At 49.8% G+C, this 14,926-nt stretch overlaps 5 protein-coding genes across 5 annotated transcripts; 2 read left to right on the top strand and 3 right to left on the bottom strand.

Annotated features, from left to right (window-relative positions):
• Positions 1-172: 172 nt before the first annotated feature.
• FPRO_16113 (uncharacterized protein) lies at positions 173-633 on the top strand (the record flags this gene model as incomplete). Its single annotated transcript, XM_031225221.1, has 3 exons — positions 173-275; positions 322-468; positions 515-633. 3 exons carry the CDS (start codon positions 173-175, stop codon positions 631-633), a joined length of 369 nt encoding a protein of 122 aa, XP_031090402.1.
• A 1,522-nt stretch (positions 634-2,155) lies between these two features.
• FPRO_16112 (uncharacterized protein) lies at positions 2,156-3,143 on the bottom strand (the record flags this gene model as incomplete). Its single annotated transcript, XM_031225220.1, has 2 exons — positions 2,156-2,531; positions 2,611-3,143. 2 exons carry the CDS (start codon positions 3,141-3,143, stop codon positions 2,156-2,158), a joined length of 909 nt encoding a protein of 302 aa, XP_031090401.1.
• A 5,919-nt stretch (positions 3,144-9,062) lies between these two features.
• Positions 9,063-9,400, bottom strand: FPRO_16111 (uncharacterized protein; the record flags this gene model as incomplete). Its single annotated transcript, XM_031225219.1, has 2 exons — positions 9,063-9,313; positions 9,364-9,400. 2 exons carry the CDS (start codon positions 9,398-9,400, stop codon positions 9,063-9,065), a joined length of 288 nt encoding a protein of 95 aa, XP_031090400.1.
• A 916-nt stretch (positions 9,401-10,316) lies between these two features.
• FPRO_16110 (uncharacterized protein) lies at positions 10,317-10,811 on the top strand (the record flags this gene model as incomplete). The annotated part of the gene is made up of 1 exon (XM_031225218.1): positions 10,317-10,811. One exon carries the CDS (start codon positions 10,317-10,319, stop codon positions 10,809-10,811), a length of 495 nt encoding a protein of 164 aa, XP_031090399.1.
• Positions 10,812-13,534: 2,723 nt separating this feature from the next.
• FPRO_16109 (uncharacterized protein) lies at positions 13,535-14,462 on the bottom strand (the record flags this gene model as incomplete). The annotated part of the gene is made up of 4 exons (XM_031225217.1): positions 13,535-13,778; positions 13,873-14,110; positions 14,160-14,367; positions 14,415-14,462. 4 exons carry the CDS (start codon positions 14,460-14,462, stop codon positions 13,535-13,537), a joined length of 738 nt encoding a protein of 245 aa, XP_031090398.1.
• Positions 14,463-14,926: the final 464 nt, after the last annotated feature.

The following is a 14,926-nucleotide window of genomic DNA, read 5'->3' as shown; positions in this document are numbered from 1 at the left end:
CTGCCAGAAAGTCTATAAAAAAAGTCCGGGACTAGAAAACCACAGCTGTGCGGCTCATCAGGTAATACCGACGCTATACCATTGCTACAAATGCGATAAGGCCCACGAATTGGAAAGTTTGGACGTCTGTCTTGGCAGACGGCGCAAGCTGAACTTGGGAGACCAAGCAGAAATGGATGCCTTCTACGAGATGCAGCTCAGGTTTCTTGCTCAGATCGACCGTCCAGATAGTTTAAGGTTTTGGCGAACGTCTAATGGTTCCATGGAGCGACCTGGTAAGTCTTATGCCTGTCCCTCTGTGCAGAGACTGATAAGAGTTAGAGTTTTGGTCCACCTTTTGCGAGCTTCTATGGAATAGAATAGAGGAGTTTTGGGATGTACGAGCCGATAAATTTGAACGAAAGATGCTTACTCAGCTACTAAGGGTGGCGCGCCATGAGGAGCTTTTCGTTTCGCAAGGAAATGGAGGTAAGAGGAATGCATCGCAAGAACTAGCCATAACTAACTGTTGCAGACGGAGTTATCTATGTACTATCTGGAAATTTAGACTGGTACAGAAGCCTCGGGTCAAAAGCTCATGACAGAGACGAACGACTACTGCTTAGTGCTACCGACATGGGCCTTGCTGTGTAGCCACAGTTGCTTTTTATACACATACTGAAGATGGGTTTTAGATCTATTGTAATCCTTTTTGTTTTGATATACTCTATATTATTAGCCTAATTGTTTTTATCATTCTAGAACAGCAAGTATCGAGAAGGGCAAATTTTCCTCTCAACAGGCTCCAGGCACTCACCCGCGTAGGTACCATCGCACAAGAAGCTCGCTCATTCTTGACATAGGGCTCTGCAATGAATTTCATTCTTTTCTCCCAGGTCATGTTTGATGATAGCACGAATGGCATCATCATCATAAGCATGCGGTCAGTACAGTCACTGGCGGGCACCACTCCGTCAATTCTGCGTCTGACATCGAATGTATGACCATAGCTGACTGCTGCAGGAATAAAATCGACTTTATCTGTAAGCTTCTTGAGTCCCTTTATCAAACGCCCAGGAAAATATCCATCATCGTATGTCCCTTCCTGAATAGCACGATCAAATTCTTCTTCCATCTCATAAACCCAGAGAACACCGAGCAAGTTTTGTTTGTTGGACCAATGCATTAGTGTGACAACGCTCGCGTAAGTCTTACATCCACCAATGAGAGACAGGCGAAAGAAACAGTAGAGCACTTCTCTTCCGATGCGTGAAGTGGACGACACACCACAAGGATATGATGCTGCACGGCATAGAAGAGAAGCACGGCAACCTCGCCTTTCACTGAGGGCAAGCTATATCAGACGGACAAAAGTGGACACCCAACATGGACGCACTGCGAGCCACCATCAAATTTGCAATCGCTATAGGTCGCCTAGAACAGAGATGATGCCACCACTGCTAACTTATACCAGCAATGACTACCCTGTGCTGTCAATATGTCTTCTGCTTCATTAAGCATCAGTATGTAATCAAGTCGGCGTTATTTGGTAATCTTGCAGGGCTTAGTTGTCTCTCGCCTTGGACCTTTGCTGCTCCCGAGATTCATCTGGGTACGTTCGTGCAGGAGGTTTTCGAGCATATGCTTCTGGGTCGTAGGGCAGCCATGGTGGAATATTGCGAATGAATCGGTCGTTTCCACCAGGACGTGCGCCTCGCTTTCCATGAATGGATGACTACCGACCCCGTCCTGGGTGGGCTCCCTTCCACAATGAAGGGCCTGAAATCCAAGCAACAGGATCAAGATACCAGCGACAACTCAGAAATCTCCAACCTACACGTCTACAACCATGTAGGTCCTTCCCCTTTGGCTAGGTAAAGCCGAGCCGTTCTGATTCGAGTTGTGCTACTAGACGCAAGCTGCTTTCACCCACCAGCGGTCTATGCTGCCACGACTTATCCATTCTCTTTCAAGCTACTGCCATCTAACACAGTTCTTCTTTGGAGAATATGACGACTTATCCATTCTCTTTCAAGCTACTGCCATCTAACACAGTTCTTCTTTGGAGAATATGCTTGCCAACACGGCTTTCTCGAGCACCTACAAATACGATTCTCCAAATTGCAGAGAAGTACGGATGGATTCATCAATTAATAGGGCGTTAGACACTCAAGTATCATCCTGCGGCTTCTATTCGATAAGGGAAATTGGCGCCTTGCCTCGCAATTCCTTCCCAACCCGTGGGATCGCACGACTCTGCTTGCTCAACCAACCATTCCATGGCCTTGATGATAGCACCTTCATCTTTGGCATCCTTTAGGTCATAGGGCTGTTCTCTCTCATTGACATAGCCAAACGTTAGCTCAGTCCAGGCACGACAGAGATCAGTTTGCATGTTTGAGCAGGATTTCCATGGGTCGTAATACCAACTTTCGTTGACTTCACTTTCTGGGGGCTTCTCAGTCCTCGCTGGGAGCTTCGGCTGTTTGTCCACACAGAGAACCTTGAACTTTGTTCCAATCACAACGAGTATGGCAATGCGTTGTTCATCCCTAAACCCCACGGTCAAGCGGTTACCCTCCAAGTTTCACAAAAAGTCCATGCGTCTTTGGAGAAGACATGCACACTCACGTTTTCTCGTTTTTGGTCCAGCACAAGTAGGCATTACGCAGATACTCCTTCTTGGCCTGCCTCCTCGCTTCCAACTCTGCTCGCTCCCATCCCTCAGCCGTATCTTCGGAGGCTGGCTGGAAATGGGCTATGAAGTACACCAGCTCAGGTCGAGAGGCTACTATGAGATGCGCGCCGATTGAGATCTCCAGTATGTGATACGGATACGTGGTATCTACGTTCTCAACATAGGACTGATTGTCCTTGGAGCCTCCTATACCATACGGGATGTAGAGTAAATGGGCATGCAACATGGCAACAGCCTTTGCATGTAAGGTGACGCCATATTTGTCGTATTTAACGAGAAATGTCTGGAGGCTTTCTCTGATGCGAGATTCCTTCGACTTTTTTGACTTGAGCTCGTTTTTGAGCATTTCCCTCAGTCGTCCACAGTGGTGCTTGTTCCAAAGTTGCGTTTTGGCTCGTTTCTTCTCGTTTTCTTCCGCTGGTGGGGAAGCTCTACAAACCTCCCACGGTACCAGCACGGAGAGCATGCTTGCCGGCCGCTCTTTATTGATTGGTAGGATGATCGGAATGTGTTGGACTGTATCAGTCTTTCTGCGTTTTGACGTCCCGAGGCCGTGATTCCGAGAGTCATTTTGGATGCATTACTCGTCTCCTTAGAGCCTCTCGAATGCGCAGTGTCTCCCGAGAACTTGGAGAATCATGCGTTTCCTGGGTTTGAGAGGCTATACTCGATGCCCAGTCATACGAGCCCCGTCTCGATTTTGAAGTGCTCATTAGCGTTTTCATTGACCTTGATCACCAAACCCTCGTGGTTGAAAAGTTTGGAGGTTCGTGGTCTTTCCCTCTCAGACGCTTCTTGAAGATGATTTCGAAACAACTCAGCTTGTATGTTTTGACGGCTTGCTTGTTCAGATGCCACACCGCATTGTTAGGCAGTCCATCCAGAAACTGCCCAGCGAAGCTTACGTTACTTGCACTCACCGCGGCTCGCCCGCACATACATATCGCGCAACTGCAATGATTTTCATCACACATATCGATAACAAACCTGTAACTTCTCTACAGTCATTGACAGCTATGCTTGCTCAGATTCCCCACAACAAACGTAAGATTTGTACCATCCCTTTATCTAAGATAATGACTTAACTGATGTTTCTACAGACTTCGAGATCAACACGGTGGAGTACTCGGGAAATTCCTCTTACGTCATTTTGAGGAGAAACGAACGGTTTTTCCCACTGACAGTATGGTCTCGTGATCCGTCGGAATTGAAAGGCTGGAAACGGGTTACGTATGAGAATAGCATAGCTACAGCAGGCGAGGGACATCACGGCCTCTCCATATGATTGTTGTTAAGTACTCACAGCCTCCAACTTGACGAATGAAGCGTCGGACATACGATACTGAAATGATTGTTTCCTGCTAGATACTTGCCTGAGTGTAATGAAACCATATATTGTCAATATACTTTGTCAATGCTAAGAAGAACGTCTACGACATTTATGCGTTTTCAACCTTCGAAATAAATCGTCAATTACTTCTATTTCTCGCATCAATGGCAGCTTGAATATTGACTGAGATCAACTGTTCAATTGCTATATCACGTCCTTTTGGATTTTAGTTTACAATATCTTGGCATGAGAGAACAGCAGGTCTTTTTCCAGTCCCGTGCGTTATCTTATCCACTAGAACTGTAGTTTTCACCAACTCAACTTCATTATTGTGCAACGATATGAGTTGGCAAGCTTTGATGCTAGAAATAGAAATAGGTCTGGTGTTCGTGTCACAGGCACGCACGCCAGCGAGCAGAAACTTGCATGAATCTCTTGCGCCATGTACTATATCTGCAAGGTACCAAAGGCAAGCACTGGCGACAGCCGAAGAAACAATTTCGAGATCCTTACGGAGTCTACGCAGCGAGACTCTGTAGACATAATGTTAACCTGACATCGTTTCCCACCACCGTTTGTGAATTTTGACGCATGATGCAACCATGATTCTCAAAAATAGCCTGTGGGCCTTGAACTTAGTACTCGACTTTTTCCCAATAATTTTCAGCCAGCTCAGTATCTGAGGAAGGCGGGAGTCAGTTAAAAAGAGTACGATAGTTGCCTTCCAACTGTGCTCCGTCTATATAAATTATGCGAGAACATCAAAAATGAGGACGCCCCGAGCTTTCATCGGCATGTGATGAATCGGGGTCAAGTGATGAGATGAGAGGACATTTCGGAATACAGGCGGAAGCTCAGCTTTCTTCACTGTACAAATGATCTAGTTGGCTAACACCTGCAATCCCGGAACGAATCGGTTTGCATCATGAAGGTCGAAGCCACTTCTCGCCAGCAACGGGATGGCGTGTGTAGGCAAGATCGCAGCTCTGCACATGAGATGTCACGGTCGGGCCGAATCGAGTCTACCCTTACCCACCCGGAGATTTCTGCCTACAACACACCACCAACGGGTCTTGGCACCCCTTAACCCTAGTCCTTTGCGGCTTTCCATTGAATTGGCGTGGATGTGTCTGGTGGACCAGGCGTCGGCTTATCGTTCGTTGTCGACGGCTTCTACCTGTCGTCCTTCCTCAGTGGCAGCTCGTCAATCTGACTCTTGGTAATTTGGCGTGTCCATCTACGGGGCAATGCCAACGACCGATCAACATTCCTGTAGATGGTGCGTGGATAGTTTCGCGACAGGTGAGTATTCCGATGATGCTTATCGCTCTCTTGTTTTTCGACGTCGATGTAATGCCGATTCAGTCCTCCGCTCAGTCCCCGAGTCGTTCTCCGATCAAACCAAGAGCCATGGGGGTGAATGCTAATCTTGAGTGGAGGGAGGCTGTGCACATTTGTTTGCACATTATTTGGATTAGCTGACACTTTCGGAGCAGGCGCACGCGAGTCTTCAGCCCCATCCGATCGCAGCGGTTCGAGGCCTCGTCGATGGTAAGGCGTCCGTCCTGGTGTCGCTGGGGTCTCCCTGTAAACATTTCCTCGGCGACGTCGCTGAGGGCTTCGGAGGGGTTCGTTTGAGCGTGTTCTCGTTTGCTATCTATTAGGTGTTGAGCACATTTGTTCCGAAAGGTGAATAGGAGATTTCGATTCTTGAAAGCGGGGTGTTCGGGGAGAAAAGCTTCGCAGAGCTTACTGAAGGTGGCCGTCTGCTAATCACGAAAAGTCAGGCCACGGCGTCTGCTTTTCAGGACACCACTTGTCTCACGGATCTGAGCCCCTTGAAGCTAGCATTGGATCTGTTTCGGAGGAAAAGCGAGAGAAAGCCACAATGTATTCGTCCACTGTCGCCGGTCGGGTTTATTACTGGTGCTGGGGCGCGCTGCGGTTCCCTCTTGGCCAATGACGCGCCTCCTTCGCATAACACTAAGCTTCTCGCACAGGCTCTCTCGAACAGTTCGTTGACGGCGATTCGTCCGTGATGTATGACAATGCTGTTGTGACAAGAAGAGGTTGTAGAGGGCGGATGTTGGCAATAGAAATGTACGTTTGTGTTACGAAGCTTGATCTGGCTGAAATGTGGCTCCAGGCATTGTAGAGGGTAACATGTTCAAGATTATTTGTCAGTAGGCGGGGCTCCATGATAACTCGCGGCTGGCACCTTCCCCACTCACAAATTCCACCGATTTACCCCGTAGTGAGATCTCAGAAATCCCATGGTCAGTGGCAGCAAATGTTCAACTCTTTTCGCGGTGCCTCCGTGAGGGCTTCGGACCATTCTATCATTGACCACTTTGGTCGTTGTTACGTGGAATCGAGCCAGGCGAACACTGACTATACCATATAAATGAAGAAGAGGTCGAGAATGCAAACTGCATTGTGGTCATTGAACGGCAGATGTAGGGTAGCTTTTAATACTAAACCCGGCACGTCTACATCATCGATTCCATTATTCGTCCCGCAGAAAAGCTATCAAACGGTCACCCAGTTAAAACACCGACTACCCGACTATTGAGTGGTCTAATTATTTATCAAGCACAATGATCTACTATTAGGCCCATTCGAGACCAAGTATTCAATCTGGTGCGAAAGCTCTGTGCTCTGTTCGGTCAATCCGTACTTTCTTCACGTCCACTCACCATGTCATAGAGCGTTGGCAGGTGAATTCTCCATACTGATCACCGACCTCTTTTATGTGACGACCAGTGACGCAGTTGTGTGCCTAGTCTCGTAAGCTAACTTGCCGGCTTTGTATCCGGCAATTCACTGGCAACATTCTCCTTCGTCACTGGTGAAACAGGAGGCCACGACTGCCAGTGGAACGATCGTCGACGTTAGATATGGAAACACGCCCGAGAGATCAAAAATACCACAAGAGTCGACTTTCTTTGACTCTCATAGCGAGCTCAGTCGGTACCCAAGTTGGTATTGTTACTGAATTGCTGATGATCCCCGTATTATGGTCGGCCAAACATCATCACTGAGTTTGCGATGGAACCGGGTATGAAAAGCATTGATTCGAACTGCTCAAGGATTTAGCCAAGTGCAGCTGTAGCCGTGTCGTTAGGTATACGTTGCGGTCTTGATGGGGTATTTCCGGAGCTGATATGCTCTTGTGTTTCGACTACAAACTCATGGTCCTGCTGCTGGTGATCTCATTTATGTCAGTATCAGGCATCAGATACCCCCTACCAGCATTTGTAGTAGACTCTCAAGTGGACTTGGTAACGGTACGGTTCCATCTTAGAGCACTCGATATCTCTAATAGCGTGATCTCACGAGAAAAGACCCATCTGATACGGTGTGACATTGCTTTATCGATTCATGCCTGTAAGTAATGGTTGCTATGAAACGTTGACGTTCAGTTGAAGACATCTCAGAACTACTGCAACTCTACGCACTGCTGTTGCAACCTGCAACTAGCTTGAAGATGGAGGCGATCATTAGGTAAGTGCATCGCTGAGATAGGCAGTTAGGAGTGTGCAGTGGCGCGGCTGGCAAAGAAACATGCCAGTCAAAATGAAAAGTCGTCATGATGGTTGTGAATTGGTTGACCCATTCAATATAGGCCAACAAGCTTTCAATCCCTTGCTAAATCGTATAAATCCTGTTTCTGTTCGATACCGTCAACCAGAAAAGCCTGCCAACCAATACCACCCGAATCACAATATGCTATCTCCCAAAACTCTCCTACTATGTCAAGTCAATCGCAGGATTCTTGATGAATCGAGGCGTTGCCTCTGAAGAATCGGTATGGCAGAGGAATCCTTGCAGGCTTGTCAACTCCCGCAGTCAGATTCTGCGTGCCGCCGTCGAGGTGGTAGAAGTCCTCCACTATCGTGGCGACAATCTCTGCAAGCTGCTCTGAGTGGTGGAGTGCTCTAGCAGGACCAAAGCACCACGCAATATCAATGTCCTAAAGCTCGCCCCAATGTGACACCAAATCATCAGCGGGGGCGCCTTTCTGATGCTGTTATAGGGGAGCAGGCCGTCTCCTTGTGTAGTCTCGGGGAAGAGTGGGTGTCTCGCCAGTTGCCACCGCAGTTATGATCAGCCGCCTTCGGGCTCGGGTAGAACCCAGGTGTAGAGCCTGACAACCTACCAGCGCACTGAGTGCCCTTGCGTAAAGCCACCGATGGAGCCGTTGAATGGCTTGATGTGACGTTTTCTTGCGGGACCGAGTTTCTGCTCGGCAGCGGCAATCCCTCGACGTAGCCTCTTTAACAACTGATTGCAGATACAGAGTGCGAAGATGTTTACCATCATGCGCCGGTGCGCATGTATAGGCGGAGGGAGAGTACTGGCAGGGTCAGGAAGGTTCGTCTAGCAGGTGCCCCAGACCTCTTGCACCTTATCAACCGCATACAGCCAGCCACAGGGACCCCCCGCCCCGCGACACCCCACCAGCACCCGAGCAGGTGTCGAACATGGTGTATTGCTGTCACTCACTTTGGCACCTGTGGCTGGTCATCGGGCATCCCAGGTCGACGAAACCCCTGTCGGTGAAGGAGCCTACTACGTTTCTTGACCGTAGCTTCTTGCTAAATGCCATAGCTTGCACTCCGGATGTTGGACTTCAGCGGTATCCAATTTGACCAAGGACTCTTCCAGCTCCTTCCCTTGGCCGCCCAGCTCCCAGCGGCAGATCAAACGGCCTGGTCGGTAGAAGTCGGGGCACGTTTGGTGAAGGTGAGTGGTTGTACTCAGGTGGCGGCGCAAAGGTCGGGATCCATGAGATCTTGGCTTCGTCGGTCGTCACCTCGGTAGATGAGCATGCATGCCTCATATAGTATCTCGTGGAGCTTGGTCACGCCGTCACAGGCTTGTATGACAGATGTGCCACGGAAGGTAATTGCGCCGGTCGATTGGCACCGAAGCACGACCTGGACCAGGACAAGCTCGACAAGTTGGCTACCCAGGGAATACGCACGCACGCAGGTGTTGAAACGAGCGGGCCTGGGTGTCGACGCTGAGCAGCCGGGTCGGTGTCAGGGCCAGCTAGCCACGCTCGACAAGGCCAGTGTCAATAGTCAGGTCAGTCATGCCGTCAACTGTAAGATTGATAACATCTTGGTCATTGTCGACTATAACGGAGGATAGATATCTGAAATGCTCGGGAAATCCAGTGGACCACTCTCGGCCAAAGCTGCGGCGTCGACTGGGAAGGCGAGAGGGGGTTTGCCGAAGTCGGACGGGCTTAAGAGGGCGCGAGATGCGTCGTAGGTTTGATCGGGGCGCTTTGCTGAAAACTGGAAGCAGGTCAGCAAGATCACCAAGCCTCTGCCCAGTGTGCACAGACCTGAAGGGGCCTCCGTCTTGAAGTCTGGCCAGGACATTCGACTCCTCCGGCTCAATCCTGCTTCTTGTCTTTATTGCTGAGCGAATGTCTGGATCAAGAGCGGTCCCTGACTGATTGTTGCGGCGCGAATATTCGGTCGTGGGGAGCGTTCGTGGGACGAGTGTTGCCGCGCGAAGGTCTTGATCGGAAGCGATTTCTTGGGTGCTTGCTGTGGAGCGAAACAGGAGTGGTAATCTGCGTAACTCGTTAAGCGGAAATGTTGGGCCAAGGGCGGCGGCAGCGCTGTTGTCACGCGTAACTTTGTTCTCGTACAGCCTCTCTCCCAGGCTGATCATCAAGGGCAGGTTCGTCATCTGCAGAGGGTTTCTTAAGAGTGGAACCTCTGATCGAGAGCGGCATCATGGAACTCATCGTTGAGCGCAATGTCGTCGCGGTTGGCCCCTTGGAAAGTTTGGTAAAGTGGTAGGGGTTGGGAAGGCAGGTTACGCGCCATGTGGAGTGCTGGGCGCCAAAGGTCTACAGCCAGCCCCGCGTTCACTTCTCGACTCACGCTGCAGTAAACATAAAGATACCGACGACCTGGAGAACAGCGTCCAAATCCAGCCAAAGATCAATGTCATAAGGAAAAGGTTAGTATCGTCATGCCCGACAAACTTCCTCCTAGCCGCGACTCTATCATAACCCAAAGTCTACACTCATTGTGACTCCTCTCCCTTCATCGATCTCTTCCGCTCTTCACAGACGCAACTATCCTTGACTCCGTCCTTGCCGCGCAAGTCCCACCTAGCAATGTTTCCAAGGCCAGCACGGCCCGTCTGCCGATGGTCCCTGCGGTAGTCAATTCGTTACGTGCCAAAGGCTGAAAAATTATAACTCAGCTTGTTCAGTTGGCTATGGGTTAGTTTCATGCTCGAGGGATCTGGTGCCCCACGGCCTCATCCATCTGCCCCTCCATGAACATCTCAGAGATGTTGGCCAAGTCCTGCTCGAGAGGGCTCGCCGAAGAGACGCAGATCGAAGAACGACCAGAACTCGGACTTGGAGTCTTCGAAAGCAACCGAGAAGAGCTCGTTCTCCGTCGCGGCGATCTGGAGGGTTGGCTTCTACTCGGGGTAGAGGTCAATCGGGCCGGTGGACCTGTTATAGTCCCTGTAGTCTTTCGTGTTGAGACCCCATTAGAGTTGCTTCTCCTCCAGCCCGGCCTTGATCCTGTCCATGATCGACCATACACGGATGAACGTGCTGATCTTGGAGACGTCCTAGTTGATCGTATTGTGGTGGACGTCGAACTTGTCTACGATGGGGAACACACTAACAAGAACGTCTTTTGCGTATGGGACGGCTCGAGGAGATTCGTCGAGGTCTTGCTTACTAAGTTGGAGATAATCGCGAAGTTATTGGCGGTATCGAAGAGCTTGGTTGTGCTAGCAGATATTCACGCAGTGTAGTCAATTTTTAGATTACCCCTCGACCTCGCTCCCAAAAAGCTGATTTTGCAGTAGTGACAGTCAACGATATCAATATCATCCTCAAGCAAATTGACACCTCCATCATACCTCTTTTGACCACGCCCGAGGCGTATTTCTCTGCCTAATCGAGATGCTTGCCCGCTCGAACGCCCGAACCGAATATATAAAGTCCACTATGCTTTGATAGATCCCGTGCTCATTATCTTGAGAAGCCTTGCAGCCACACTGGATGTTTTCAGCAACGGAAGGTACCCGGAGGCTCCGGTGCTCAAACCCCACGACACAACTTTTGTCTTGTTCAATAGTGACTATCGAGAACACTAGCACTTTAGTGGCCGTTGTATAACTATTGGTGGAGAAGTCTGCGAATATTTTGCATTGTTTGGTTTACTGGTTTCCGTACCTGCGGTGTCAGTGGTCGACGTAGCACTGGCTGGATGCTTCTGAGTGCTGCCGCGGCGGAAGTCTCATCCGATGCATTCAGGTTATCCGTCCATCAGCAGGCTGGATTGTAACTCTGTCTCCTTGCCTTCAAGGCGGAAGTTTTACATACTACCAGCTCCGGTAGAGACGGGCACACACTATTGCATTATGTGTTTCCTTGTTCCCGAGAGAATGACCGATGTTATCCGTCCAAGTCCCCGTCGGCATCCATGTCACGACTCTCATCGCGCATACGGCGAATCGCAAACGATTTCGTAGCATTCATGATCGTCATTTATTCTTTGACTACAGGTTGACCATCTTGGTCGTCTTCCGGAGTACTGGGACAGGTGGGAGGAATGGGATGCATGGCGACTGGCTCAGTGCTTCAGAAGTTTATCGACATCATTGTTAATGAAAGGCCAGCGAGCAGGACGAGTTGGGGCCTGCAGTTCTTTGCCATATCGGCGCGGCTGTCTATCCTTTAAAGATCAACGAGGCCCTTCGATAACTCAAAGACCATGGCTTTGCTACACTGGAAGTGGTTCGTCAATGCAGGCTTGGATCGGTCAATCTCAAGCGCGAAGGCTGGTATAAACAACCTAGCCAGATAGATCAAGGGAGATGTGTTTCAGTATGCCCTCTGTTTTAGAGGCGTCAACTCGACAGCGCTTCATCTGCGCTGTTCTCAAACCGTAGTCTGAGCTTCAGGTCGTACGGCATGTTCTCCGTCCAGCCCCTCAAGCCGCACGTTTCCTTGATATAGTCTCCTGGGAGATATGCAAGAACTCCATATTTACACAAGACTCCCAACCCCACGCTAATGAGGAAGTCTCTTTCTCGAGGTATAATTATATCGCGACAGCTCTCCTTAAAACCACCGCCATCAAATACCTGGGAGCTGACAAACCCGCCGCAACGACTAAGGTGAGTCCAGTTCACCGGAACGACCTCACTGCACCCCATCCTCGAATGCCAGTCAGAAAATATGCACTGCGAGGATCAGAGGAAAAGAGTACCGATAATGGAAGCCGCAGCAAAGACAAGGGCAATCCTGCCGTAGCATGCTGACAGGGCGACAATACGATCTCAGCATAGCGCAGGGTAAGCGTGAGTCCAGTTCAATTCTACCAAAGGACCAGAAGATGGAAGCCGACAGCATGTATGAGGGAGAGAAATGCCCTGGTAACCAAGCGAGGTGTTGAGTCCATGGCCCAGATGGACAGAAGGCCCACCAACTCAACAGTGAAATATTCGTCAATCGTGGGGCAGGATCAACATCCCCAGGCAATTGTGCTGCCGAACTCGTTTAGGATATACTGGACTTGATCCTCCGTGTCTCCCGAGTTATAGAGATTTCATTCCCGCTAATTACCAGAGCGCTAAGGGTACGGCGGCGGCAAAGTATCATCTTGTTCGCGGTCGTTCGAGAAGCTCTCCGCCGGTGCTAGGGGTGAAACTTGTCAAGTCGTCCCCATAGGCTCTTCACGCGTATTGCGTTTGATATGGCCTCACCCATCGTCCACTTCTTCTTACCCGTCAGCGCGCCTATTAATGGGAGTCGCCAAATTGTTGGTGCATTCATACTAATATCAAGCTTCAAGGTCAAAGTCGCAGACCTGTCGAGGAACCGACTTTGGCGGTGAAAGTAGAGTTGACATGGATGTAAGTCATTTTGGAGCAGTGTGTTTTCATCAGATCGTATACTCTTCAGCGTATTTGCTCTCCTTGCTGATGTCCACAGATATCCCTTGCACCTTGGTGCCACCACCTTGCTTTGTATCGGAAGCAGCTTCATCGTCAGATCTTCCACCACCCGGATTGAACTGGGCGTCGCCATGGTCAGTGGCCCCCTTTGAGCCCACCCCTTCCCCTAGAAGCTCACTGCCCTCCGTCACGGTGCGTAGCTCGAGGCTCTCGTCCTTGGAGTATATGCGCACGCCGACTATACAAATGGCGTTCCAGGGCTCGGGCATTTTTTCCTCCTTGGGGGCGTAGTAGTCTTGGGCAGCGGCTTGGTCGGCTTGTGTGAGGCGAGGCTTGCGAGCCATGCCGTTGCTGCTGTAGAGGGCTTCCCAGTCTTCGATGGGCGAATGAGATGATTCGCCTGCAGAGTCGTAGGCAGTTCGAGGGCGTACGAGAAGAGACTCCTCTTCCTTGATGGTTGAGGGAGGTCCTCCACTGACTGGAGGAACTTCGTGCTTTTCTTCAGTACCCTCGGTTGTTGAGTCCATGGACTTGGGAGTTAAGTGAGGCGATCCAGTTGAGACGGAAATAACCTAACCGCCATGTCCTTTGCGGTGCTCATCAACAACAGGCTCATCCTTGTCCTCTGAAATCTTGATCTCCTTAGTTCTTTTGCTCAAAGCCTTGTCATCAGCCTCTTGAGCCCTATTCTTAGCCTCAGCAGCCTTCTCGTCCTCAGCCTTGACCTTGGCGTTGAACTCCTTATTAAGGCGCTTCTGCTCAACCTCCCACTCTGCGCGACGTTGCTTTCTCTTGTCCGCGTTGTTGTATGTGGTCCTAAGACTTGCTATGGGCTACATCGTAAGCGTAGCCAACTTGAGCGAGCTTCTCACTTCCAGTTTTGTTGGTAGCCTCGCACTTGACGGCCTACTCAACAGACTGAACCCTGGAGTCTCTTTCGTCAGTGGCCTTGAGGTAGACAGCATAGTTACAAGCAAGGAGGTCAGGCAGTTCAACAGACACTGAACACTCCATGAGATAGTTACCGTGAGCGCGTATAATGCAGTGCTCCGCATCTAGGCAGTCTTCGCAGTGAAGCCGGAAGTGAAGACGGAAGGAGTACTGTGCGTGGAGACCCCTGAAATATCGACCATCAAACTGTGAAAGAACTAGAATGAGAGGAGAACCATGGGTCGCGATAGCGGGAAAGTTAATTACAGTCGAAGTGAGAGTATATTCGAATAAGATCCTCGTAAGAAATCCAGAAAACAGAGTCGCTGCCAAAATTGTGATCCATCTCCTCCTGCACTCCAGTAATCCACTCCTTGGACCCATCACTCCAAACTCCCTCCCAGATACCCTTGCGGACCTTACCCCAATACTTGCGAAGCTTGACCAAGCGCTGTCCAGATTCTAGAGTATGTGCCTACACGACGGGATTAATAAGTCCTTTAGAGATACTAGTGCGCTCACCGTAACCGTGCTCGAGTAGACCAGTAGAAGTGCCAAAGAGGAATTCATTGTTGACTCATGACATTTACTTATCCTAGAACTCATCGATATCGAGAATATCAGACGTCAAGAGCTCAGTAGTAACTTCGCCAGAGAAGTCTTCAATACCCTCATCGATCCAATCACCCATCAATGATACATAATCACAATGAGTCTTGGCGAAGGGCTTCACAAACAGAAAGACCCAAGTCTCGTTCCGATCTCTGCACTGCGCAAAGGAAATCGCCTTGGAGCCAGACTGATGCGTCTTACGATAGACACCCTCTTTGTCATCACGATCGATTTGTTGGGGGAGCTCTTTCTGCACAGACAGGCATCCTGGAGACCTAAGATAAAGTTTATCGTCGATGATGGAGTAGATCCATTCGCCGTCGCAACAAAACACAAATCTTTAAATGCCGATCTTTATGTCGTGGTCAACGTAGATCCGCTGTAGACCTTCTAGAACGTTGGTGTTGGTGAGAGCCGTTAGG

This window comes from Fusarium proliferatum, assembly GCF_900067095.1.
Source record: "Fusarium proliferatum ET1 genome assembly, contig: FPRO_scaffold021, whole genome shotgun sequence".
In the NCBI taxonomy this organism is placed as follows: domain Eukaryota; kingdom Fungi; phylum Ascomycota; class Sordariomycetes; order Hypocreales; family Nectriaceae; genus Fusarium; species Fusarium proliferatum.
The sequence above is the reverse complement of the archived record's forward strand: the minus strand, read 5'-3'. Positions and strand labels throughout refer to the sequence as shown.